This window comes from Setaria italica, chromosome VIII (assembly GCF_000263155.2).
Source record: "Setaria italica strain Yugu1 chromosome VIII, Setaria_italica_v2.0, whole genome shotgun sequence".
In the NCBI taxonomy this organism is placed as follows: Eukaryota; Viridiplantae; Streptophyta; class Magnoliopsida; order Poales; family Poaceae; genus Setaria; species Setaria italica.
The window spans coordinates 152,597-163,830 of record NC_028457.1 but is presented as its reverse complement, the minus strand read 5'-3'; the positions used below and the strand labels follow the sequence as shown (position 1 = coordinate 163,830).

At 44.6% G+C, this 11,234-nt stretch overlaps 1 protein-coding gene across 2 annotated transcripts; it reads left to right on the top strand.

Moving 5' to 3' along the window:
- Window positions 1-3,661: 3,661 nt before the first annotated feature.
- Window positions 3,662-11,168, top strand: LOC101784937 (E3 SUMO-protein ligase SIZ2). 2 transcript variants are annotated; one of them, XM_022829299.1, is made up of 16 exons: window positions 3,662-3,928; window positions 4,325-4,405; window positions 4,643-4,691; window positions 4,779-4,857; window positions 4,968-5,127; window positions 5,498-5,637; window positions 5,981-6,049; window positions 6,250-6,337; window positions 6,543-6,618; window positions 7,697-7,770; window positions 7,926-8,033; window positions 8,639-8,800; window positions 9,157-9,261; window positions 9,381-9,461; window positions 9,552-10,608; window positions 10,704-11,168. In XM_022829299.1, the coding sequence occupies exons 1-16, from the start codon at window positions 3,890-3,892 to the stop codon at window positions 10,814-10,816; spliced, it is 2,481 nt and encodes an 826-aa protein (XP_022685034.1). In that variant the 5' UTR covers window positions 3,662-3,889; the 3' UTR covers window positions 10,817-11,168. The 2 variants fall into 2 exon arrangements, with proteins under 2 accessions (XP_022685034.1, XP_022685035.1); XM_022829300.1 differs by lacking the exons at window positions 3,662-3,928; window positions 4,325-4,405; window positions 4,643-4,691 and having other exon boundaries at window positions 4,948-5,127.
- Window positions 11,169-11,234: the final 66 nt, after the last annotated feature.

Here is an 11,234-nt window from a genome sequence, read left to right as displayed (position 1 = left end):
TTGCGAAGGGATCAAAAAGTGAGACAATGGTCAAGTACTCACTCACTCGGGGCATGCCTAACGTTGTTAGTAAACATGGGATCAAGATACATAATCCACATGCGTAGCCATGAGCTTGCTTAGCAGAGATGGACTTGATAGGCACCTCCTTTTGCCGACTGATGACATGTGCAGTTAGGCTTATTGATTTGGAAATTTCTCGGCGATATTCCGTGGAAAAGCAGATCTCGTGCCGTGTCGTGTGCTTTGAGAAATGAACGGGATGGGCCCATCCAAAATTCCAACCACTTAATTTTATTTTTTTTATTTTAGAGATGAACAATCGTGACAAATGAATCAAAAAAATATTTTTTCCCTTTCTAAAATAGTCATTCTGTCGGTGCGGAATTTGACCGACCAGTAAATACAAGTAGTTTTGCTGTGTGTTAGATCAGATATGGCCTAGCACACAATAACATATGATTTATACTGGTTCAGGCAACGAGCCCTACGTCCAGATCGGGATCGGTCGGTCGACTGTATTCCTGAGCCCAGGTGCTCGAATTTTGCAGTGGGGGTACAAACGAATGAGGAATGAGAAGGGGCTGTTCGAGACCCGATCGTGCTCTGGTCCGAGTGGAAGAGAGTGACGGGAGGCTCGAATCGTGCGTTATATGTTGGAGAGAGTCAGAGAGTCTTCTGATGTGCTTCGTGTCTATCTGGGAGAGAGAGGGCCCGCCCCTTTTATAGTCCAAGGGGATGGCCTTACAAGTCAGAGAAAGGGAGAGAGAGTGCACGGACCCTACCTAGTCTTGTCGTTGCCCACATCATCGGGTACGGTATGACCATCATCCTCTTTCCCGGTTCATGCTCCGTTGTGACGGGCAGGTAGCACAGTGTTCGTCTGACGCAGTACGATGGCACTGTGCGGTGTGTGCGCAGGGCGTGGTGAGGTACGGTCCTCTGTATGGTGGTTGACCTGAGTGTTTTCCCTTATCTGCTCCACCTACTCCCCGAGCCCAGACTAAGCGGGCGTCCCCGGTCATCCCGACCGTGTTGGTCGGGAGAAGCGGTGTGCGTCGGTTCAGCATACCCTCGATCGGGGGAATCTGATTGCGGTTGGACCATGGTCCCGGCCCCGACCAGGCCTTCTGGTCGGGGGCGCTAGTCAGTCGGCCTGGCGTCGTATATCTGGGGCGGCCCAGATGTGCGTTGTTGCTGTGCCTCTTGTTGGACCGAGCGTTGTGGAAAGACGGTCCCATTAGGGACCCCGGGTCTATGGACCCATCACATTCACATGCGAATTAGTGAACACATTGTTTTGTTACGAGCAATTTGCATATAAACAGATCCTCAAGCCTTCAGAGGCATTACATGTATTTCATATGCAGCTTATAGTTTCACAGCTGCTCTAACCAAACGGCTTTCTACTTTTCCCATAGCTATTTTTTTACAGCTCACAGCAGCTTTTTCAAAAGCCACAGCCCAACCAAACACACCCTTGAACCCTTCACTTCAGCCTATTTCATCTGTTTGACGTAACTCCCTTGCTCCCTAGTTTTTCTTATAACAACACAATCGCCCATTATATCCCATACTTTCTCACCTCCAGAAATGCGCCTCTAACATCATCAGATGTCAACCATTTGCCCGTAGGAATACAAGGAAGAGAATGAAACCTATTGAACCATAGGTCGCTTTTGTGCACTAGCGTCTAGTACACATGTAATGTATAGGAGAGATTGTATTGTGCTTGGCTTCACGCCGCCTGGAAGAAAGCAAAAGTCTTTAACTCATATCGTATTGAAATTTGGTAATACTCATATCAATAAACTTCAGGGAAACTTCAGTTTGCCCCCTCTCTTATACACGATGAAAGCACAGTAACTTCGGAAAACAAAATGCTCTATACCTACCTGTCGGATTTAGTGACCGGCATTCCACTGGAGGTTACCCGAGTGGTAGCTTTGTAGGTGAGGGAGATCGTGAGATCAAGAACTTGAATGGTAACAAGGACGCAAGGTTTAGACAAGTTCGGACCTCCGGGAGAATAATACACTACGTCCTGTGTTCTGATAGATTATGGGCCTGTTTGGAGTCGCTTATTTCCTGCTTATAGGTGAAAATAAGCGATAAGCCCACCCAAACGCCTCGCTTATTCCTCGCTTATCACGTAAGCCGCTTAGTGGAAAATCTGAATTGAACTAGGACTGGGCTTATCTCCTACGCAGGTCGGGAGGCGCTTGTGGGGCAAGCGACCGATTTTTCCCCGCTACCCTCACCCACCGACGCCACCACCCGTCCGCCCCCGCGCCTCCCGCGACCACCGCCGGCTCCGTCCGCCGCCAGGTCCGGTCCGCCGCTAGCTCCCGTCGCCGGCTCCCGCCGCCTACAGATCCCGCCGCCGCCGCTCGGTCCTGTCCACCGCCGCCGCTCGGTCCCATCCGCCGCCGCCGCTCCCGCGCCTCCCGTGACCGCCGCCGGCTCCCGTCCGCCGCCCGGTCCCATCACCAGCTCCCGTAGCATGCAGATCCCGCCGCCGCCGCTTGGTTTCCGTCCGCCGCCGCCGCTCCCGCGCCTCCCGCGACCGTCGCCGGCTCCCGTCCGCCGCCCGATCCCGTCCACCACCTGATCCCATCGCCGGCCCACCACCGCCGCTCGGTTCCCGTCCGCCGCCGCCGCCCCCGCCCCTGCGCCTCCCACGACCGTCGCCGAGCTTGGCCGCCGCCGAGCTTGGCCCCTGGCGGCTTGGCCCCCGCCGCCCGGGCTCCGCCTGGCTTGGCCCCTGGGGGCTTGGGCATGTTGGTGCTCAATGATCAGTATAACCCAAAACACATTAGAAAGTACTCTAAATTTCTATTTCTTGTGAAACCAAAAGAGAGGAGCAATAATGCACAAGCAATGCACTTCCAGGTCAACATTCATCTGCATTATAGTCTAGCAGTCAATTGAGCCCTGTATTCAAAAACTATAGGATATATTGTAAAGTATTTGCTATCATATGAATTTTGTATTATTGTAATGTAATTTCTATTTAACAAACTCCAAAGGTATTAGAAATGTCTTCTCCTCATATTCACAATAAAAATGAGCTATTATCAGCCTTAGGGGCATTCAGGTCAATTTACCAACCAGGACAGACAATCGACACAAAATAATCAGGATTGCCAAACACCCTGCTTATTCAGACAGCAGATTCTCCAGGCAACAGGCTTATCAGATAAGCTTGCTTGCCAGATAAGCGAGTTCCAGAAAAGCGTATACAAACAGGGCCTATATTGCTGATCGCAGCTGCGAAGAGTTGATCTGAGGTGGGATGAGTTTCGTTGCGTTACCCTCAAAGATGTTCCTAGTCGTCTTATATAGACCGACGACCTAGGATTACAAGTTAGATAGAATCTAACCCTAATCGGTTGTTATAAGAAACCAATCTGAGGGGCTACCACATGAATCCTATCCGAGCAAAATCTCTTCGCCTGACCTCCAAGCCGGTGCCCCACGCGGTTCCATACCTTGCGCCGCACGTCATGATCGGACGGAGCCCATTTGTTAGGCGGGCCAATACGATCGGTTGGGATCCGTGGGTACCCGTATCCTACGATATCACATCATTGATTTGGACTTTTGAAGATATTGAGGGAGGGGGAAGAAGAATGAGAGTCGCTTTGCTTTGAGATGTGCGCAGGGTATTCTACGTGTCCAGAACGTTTCCTCTTCTTCCTTGCACAAGAGTTGCGCTTGCGCAGGCCTCGCCGCGCCGCCCCCACGCCGCCGCGCTGCACACCCCCACCCTGTGTCCCTTGGCGCCGCCCCCGCCGCCTTCTTCTCATCTGGAACCCTACCGCCCCACCGCCTCCTCCAAATCCCTTCCGCCGCCCGCCAGCACGCACCCCCGTCCGACCCTGCCAACATGGCGCCGCCGGATGATCCCGTGCTCGCCGCTTGCAAGGTACTACTTTTTCCTTCCAATTCTTCCCCTCTTGTATGCTGCACGCAGTACGCTCTGATGCGCCACTCGATTCATTCCCTCCCGTAACCTAGTGCACTAGTGCCACTCATCTGCACATTGAACTCCTAAATTCCATCCCCCCATAGGTTGAATTTGTTTGTTCCAAAACTAGTAATGTAGCTCCTTAGGGTCCGCACAACTGTGAATTGCCATGCCAATACCGTAAATTCGTCGCCTTTCTTTGCGCTTTGCACTGCCTTGATTTGCAGATGTCATAGTCATAGGCTGGACACTGATGCAAAATTGTTAACACTACCTGAGTGCTTAATTCGATTGCGATTCTGAGATAATAACATTCTGATTACGATTCTGAGATAATAACATTCTTTATTGCAGCAAAAGCTGGGCCACTTCAGAATAAAAGAGTTGAAGGATGTCCTTCATCAGCTTGGACTTCCAAAGCAAGGAAAGAAGCAGGTTTGTCTACTGCTACTTTCTGTATCTGCTCTCTACACAATCAACATCCATTGCTTATATGCCCTGGTAATTTCCCAGATTTTTTAAAAAAGTAATTGCCCAGATTTTTCAAGGCCATCATCAAAATAGTATAGCATATGCTGCAATTCAAGAATGCCTATCTGCCTTTTAGTTTTATTTATTGGAAATAGTTACTTATGATCCTTGTGGTTTTGGTGTTTCCGGTTTGGCGTACAGGAACTAGCAGAAAGAGTTATGGCAGCAATGTTGAATCAGCAAGATCAAGGTACACTCCTTTGATTTTCTCCAAAACTTATCTTTTTTAGCCTACTATTTTCCAGTATGAGAAATGATTTCAATTATGTTCTTCTAGTCTCCGAAACGAATGGTTTACCAAATGCAAACATGGTTGGAAGAGAAATGGCGGTGAAAATAGTGGAGGACGTTTTTAGGTGAGTTCACATTTCTTTCTCACTGGCATCCATGTAGCTCTAGATTACCTGATTCTGATTGGCTCTTATGAAGCTTTGGCAAACTGTCAGCTTTTGCCTTCTGTTTTCAGGAAAATGCCAGACCCTGCAAGTACTGTTGCAGCCTCAAGAAGCCACATCGAGTCAGGACACAGTGTTAAACCTAAAAAGAAACCAGATAATTCTGCTGAGTTGAATGCCAAGGTCCGCTGCCCTTGTGGTCACTCCAAGCCCAATGATCCCATGATTAAGGTATAATTCTCAGGGTAAATATGAATTTCCAACTGTTTGATAGTCTTTTATGCCCCGTAGCTAAACCAGTAAGATTTCAGATTTTGATCCATGTCACTGCACAAGTCGTATCAGGAATCACCAAAGCATCTTATTGTTTATATCCTGAAACATCAAAGTACAAAAGTAGTTGATGGTCCAGATCACGCTTTCAGTCTTTCTGTTTTATAATTGAGGCTTGGAGCCTTGGTTGTGGCCATGATATTCCGAATTTGTTATGAAATGTAGCACTAATTTTTGTCCAAAATTTTTGTAGCTTCCTTCCTTTTTGTTCTTGATGAGATCTTCCTCTTACTTCTGTTGCCATTGATCATTTGTTTGCTCCTTGTAGTGTGTTGATCCACAGTGCAACGTACGGCAACATGTCGAGTGTGTTGTCATACCCGAGAATGAGAAGTCCGCAGGAAATATTTCTCCTGACTTACCTTCCTGCTTCTATTGTGAAATGTGCCGAATTAGCAGGGCTGATCCGTAAGTCCTTTTAAGCTTCAATATTGTCCTGAGCTAAACGAGATCGAGTCACTCACTAGTGCTGTGATCACCCACTTTTAGTTTGCAATCTTATGGCATTAGTCTGTTTTGGTTGTTCTGTGGCATCAATCATTTATGAAAATTTCCTTGCCCCACAACTTAAGACTTGATCGATTTGTATCTTTTGTATGCATTCCTTTTCCACCTTTTTGCGTGCTTCCTTGTTTTAGTTGTTTAGGTTACAAACATTCTCCGCGTAGTCCTAATATTTTTTTTTGAAAAACGTTGTCCTAATATTAGATAACCTATTATTTCTGACATAGTTTCCTACTGTAACCTGCAGTTTCTGGGTCACCATCAACAGTCTGTTACTCCCTGTATTAATAGGACCCTGTACCATAGCAGCAGACGGGTGAGTTATCCATTTTTTTCATCCTTGTGTTATTTATACAAAGAAACATGAGATAATTGTACTTTGGATAACCATATTGAAATAGTGACTCTTGAGCAACAATCTGAACAGATTGCTTTATTTTTATTATGCAAGTTAACTAAACCATGATATTTCTGCTATATGCATAGCTTTTGTTCATGATTCTTGCTTGTTTCCAGGTCATATACTGTACAGTATACCGCGAAAAGCTTTCAGCTATCGAGAGCTAATAGAGAAATGCTACAGAAAGCTGAATATGATATTCAGGTTAATCCTATTCTTTTTTTTCATTTTCCATAAACTGTTAAGTTTGTTTAGGATTGTCATGGAATAAATTAATTCTCATTTTAGGTATTATTGTACTACCTGTGTGTATTGATTTTTTTACCTTGAGTTTCATTTGTAGCGACTATGTTCAACCTTTCTGCAACCAGTTTTACTTACTTGAGTTTGGATCTAATTTTTTATGCAGGTTTGGTGTATCCTTCTGAATGACAAAGTACCTTTTAGGATGCACTGGCCTTTACACTCTGATATGCAAGTTAATGGTATATGGCTTTTATGTATAGTAAGCATATTTTCTGATAGGATTTTGGCGCAAGTTGTTTATTTTTTTTTGAGAACTGTACAGTGGGGGAGGCCCCCACTGTGGTAAATTATATTAAAAAAGAGAAGAAACTGTGCAGGACAACAGCAAAAGGGGTACCAAAGTACCCTAAAAGGGAAAAAACTTCAAGAAAGAGCTACGCAAGTTGTTTATTGAGTTAAAAAAAAAACTTAGTAAAGTGCCACCTGTTTAATTTCTAGTGAGTCATATTCTTCACAATGTGTACAAGGAAGAATGGAATGTAGAGTTAGACACCTTAGTTTGGGTCATATTACAACATCTGTGCTGTGCCCAAGTAATATCTAATTCAGCTTTTGTTGTACAGCCTTCTTTTCTTCTTTTCTTTGGGGCTTATATGATGGGTGATTTGTGCATGCAGCTCAGTCATCGCTTGTGCTTGTGCTTTTTTTTTTCTCGAACTACGCAGGAGAGCTGCGTGTCATTTCATTAAGAGAGAATAGAAAGTACAAAGAGAATGGGAGAACCCCACAAACTAAGTACAGAACACACTCCAACACACAAAACACAACACACACAACCCACCAAAAAATTACCACTAGAGCGCCAAATAAAACAGGAAAACGAGACCTTGAACACCAAGCCTAAGAAGCTGGTGCAAGCGACCTAGCAAGCAGCTCTCTGAGTTTAGAAGCTCCTGCCAAGCACCAAAGGGTGCTTTCATTTGTTATTGCCTGAAGGAGCACCTGGGTGTTAGGGAGGGCGCCTTCGAACACACAGGAATTTCGATGCTTCCAAATTTCCCACGCCACCAAAATGATGAGAGAATTCAAACCCTTGCGCAACTCTTTTGGTGCTGCTCTGATTACCCTTCCCCACGAAGCAGAGAAACTAGATGAATCGCTTGTGCTTATACATGCATTTATATCTGCAGTCTAGCGACATATGTATTTTACATCCTTCTAGCTGTAGTTATGATATAGACTGTGGCAGCTGTCCTTTAATATTGGACAATCATACTAGATCTGAACTACTCGTGTTGACAATTCTTTCTTTCTCAGGTATTCATGTTAGGGTGGTCAACAGGCAACCCTCACAGAAGTTAGGGGCCAATGGTAGAGATGATGGTCCACTAGTAAGTATCTTTTGTTTTGAAGCTTGCTATTCTTTTTAATTTTTTTGCCAAGTTATTGGTCATTTCTTTTACATTATTATCTTCCTCTGTTCATCAGTTACATTTCTTTTTTATTGTATGTCCCCTTTTAACTCAATCATGTCTATGTAACCCAGTTAACAGACTACCTGAGGGAGGGGCCTAACAAGATTTCTCTGTCGAGAAATGACTCTCGTACTTTCTGTTTGGGTATCAGAATTGCCAAGAGGAGATCTCTAGAACAGGTGGGGATTTTCTTTTTTCTTTTGGTATTTACTTCATTGTCAAGAACCAGACTCTCATGAAACACATATTTTACAGAGCTTATATCTGAATCAGCTGTGTTTCATGTGTTATTTTTTGAAAATCGGATAGGCATCGGCAAACACTTTTAGATGGCTTGTATTGTTCTTGGGCATGTCCAATGCTTTTCAGTATGTTCTAAACTTTATCCTCCTCTAAGCACGCAAATATGGAGATTCTTTGCTTGCTATTCTTTTTTTCCCTTCATTCTTACCATGTCTACATTTCGGTTATCTCTGAAGTGGATTCCGTTGCAAGGCCTTGCCCCCGTTGGAGCATATCTATGCCCTGAAAGATTCCATGTGGAACTTGCATTTAGTGTTATAGCAATCCCTGTTAGTCCTCGCTAGGATTTGTGTTTCGTAGTGAAAGAAACTAGTCATAGAGTAATGTTTCCCCAAGACTTTTCAGAAAAAGATCATAAATTGGCTGTTTCTTTTAGCAGCTACTGCAACAAGATGATAGCTAGAAAGTTCCGAACACCTGAACCTGGAACCCTGTTTTATTGTTTATATTTCTTTTTTCATAAAACTTTGGTAGCGGGCAGGTCCTAAATTTGGTGCCAAGTGAACAAGATGGTGAGAAGTTTGATGATGCCCTTGCTCGTGTGCGTCGCTGTGTTGGTGGTGGAACTGAGGCAAACAATGCAGACAGTGATAGTGATATTGAAGTTGTGGCTGATTCTGTCTCTGTGAATCTTCGATGCCCTGTAAGCACTCTGGCTATAGTACATGCTTTAGATCCTTAATGAACTTATTTTAAATTGGCTAATTTCTCTGATGCCTATTAGACCTGAGAAAATATCCATTGAAATATTGTTCCAACCAAAAGTTCATTGGATTACTATTATTAGCCACCAAAATTATTCTCTATGTTGCAGCTGTAAGCTCATGACTCTTTAGGCTTACATATTTTCTTAATTCACATGCTTGTCTGTGACTTCCAGTTTTGGAACAAAATATTTGATGCATAATATTCTTCGCACTCCTTTGCAGAAAGCTACTTTTATGGCCTGTTCTGTAAAGCATGCCTTCCTTGACAAAATAATATTTTATCTCATGACAGATGACTGCTTCAAGGATCCAGATTGCTGGTAGGTTCAAGCCCTGTGCTCATATGGGTTGTTTTGATTTAGAAGCTTTTATTGAAATAAATCAACGTTCTCGGAAGGTTAGACTATTTTGACTATACCAATGCAACTTTACCTCATCTTCTCGAGGATATTAATTCAACCTTCTCTCATCTTCTCTATCTAAATCAAGCTTCAAGCTTTGTTTCCTTTCTTGCAGTGGCAATGCCCAATTTGCTTGAAGAATTACTCTCTAGAGAACATAATAATTGATCCTTACTTCAACCGCATCGCTTCTTTGGTGAGTTTATAATGGGAATAAAGTACTGTTTCCCTGTATGCATTTTTCAGGTGTTCATAGTTGCTAACTTGTTGCATTTTGGTGATCCAGATCAAAAGCTGTGGAGATGATACGTCTGAGATTGATGTCAAGCCTGATGGTTCCTGGAGAGTGAAGGGCAGAGTTGAACTGAAGGATCTTACACAGTGGCATCTACCAGATGGTACTCTCTGTGTGGCCACAGATACAGCAGCCAAACCCAAAATGTGTATTGTAAAACATGAGGTTAAAGAAGAACCATCGTCTGAAGAGGTGGGCTGTCGTCTTAAGTTGGAAATCAGAAAAAACATCAACGGCCAGTGGGAAATTAGCAAGAGAGGGGATAGTGATTCGATGCTGTCTTCTAGTAATGACCACACAAGACACATGGAAAATAAGAACTGCATCAATCTGACATGCAGTACTGATGACACAGACATTGGAGGTGAATATAATTCAGAACCAGCAAGAAATGATTATCCTATGACCCATGTCCATGATCTTGATTCTTCACCCTCAGACAAAAATGCTCCTCCACCATCAATGGAGCAGGATGTAATAGTTTTGAGTGACTCAGATGATGATGCTGTCACGGTGTTGTCTCCTAGTACTGTGAAGTGTGGCTCAGCGCATGACACTGGAAATCTGTTTGCACCCAACCCACCTGAAACTTCAGGAGTGTGTGGGGAACAGCTGGGTGGATGCCCAAATGAAACCTCGTTTCTTGCATTAAAAGAAGGTTTTGATGATCTGGGGCTGTCATTTTGGGAGCGTCCTCTCAGTCCCCGAGATGATCCTACTTACCAGATGTTTGATATGGGTACACGGGTGACAGATAATCCAGGTGAAGTTGATGAGCCACTCTATGGTGGCGATTTGGGAGTGACAGCGGTGGCAGCAAACCCGCTGGAAGATGGGCGTGATGGTGCATTGCAAGCTTGCACGTCTAGTGAAAGAGATGGTGCCATTAGTGTTGCTAACTTGGGTGACCGGACTCAAACATGGGGTGATGGCCATCCTGAGAACCGGACAGCTGGCAGTATCAGTGGCGCTGGTGATTGTTTAACTAATGACAGAAATGCGCCTCAGAAAAGAAGGAACCCTGGAAGTGGAACAACAGCTTTAGATGGTATGGCAGAAATGGTCCAACTCCTTTTGGTATACTGTTGGTACAATGTTATTGCCGCTGGCTCTAGATTAATATATGTGATTCCCTGAGTGCAGGTGCAGCCGTGGGGAGCAGGAATGGCGATGGGGTGAGTGGAGCAGCATCTGAGGAGCAACGTTCAGTTCGACTAAGATTGATAATAAGCATTGACTCGGAATCTGATGATTAGGTATACATTTTGTGTTGGCTGGAGAGACGTTGGGTATTTGAGTGGATAGGATGGCTGGTTGGAGAGACATTGGAGTAGATATCTGCATTAGGTTTTCTTGTTTTTGCTGGCCACCCTCAACTGATTAGGTTCTCCTTGGAGATGATGAAATTCCATCTCGGTTAGGTTAGGTTAGTAGATCGTACAGTAGTATGTAAAGTGCAGCTTACAAGATTAGTGTTGAATGAATGGAGAGACAGAGAGCTGGATGGAAAGGGTGTCTCAGGTTGCAGTTGCTTTTTTCTGCTCCCCGGCCTGAACCTTATGCTTCAAAGGATGTTGTGTGTTCACCAGCTGCATTACGCCACGAGAAGGGCATGTGGGTTATCTTGTTGAAGCCACGTGGCAGCATCAGCATGACTTGTACGGCAATGACCAA

What these genes read in the sequence shown, in the direction of transcription:
- LOC101784937 (XM_022829299.1), top strand. Translation starts at nt 3,890, where the DNA reads ATGGCGCCGCCGGATGATCCCGTGCTCGCCGCTTGCAAG. An exon ending in CGAATTAGCAGGGCTGATCC is followed by an intron (nt 5,638 to 5,980) that starts GTAAGTCCTTTT and finishes TGTAACCTGCAG; the next exon opens with TTTCTGGGTCACCATCAACA. An exon ending in TAAATCAACGTTCTCGGAAG is followed by an intron (nt 9,262 to 9,380) that starts GTTAGACTATTT and finishes CCTTTCTTGCAG; the next exon opens with TGGCAATGCCCAATTTGCTT.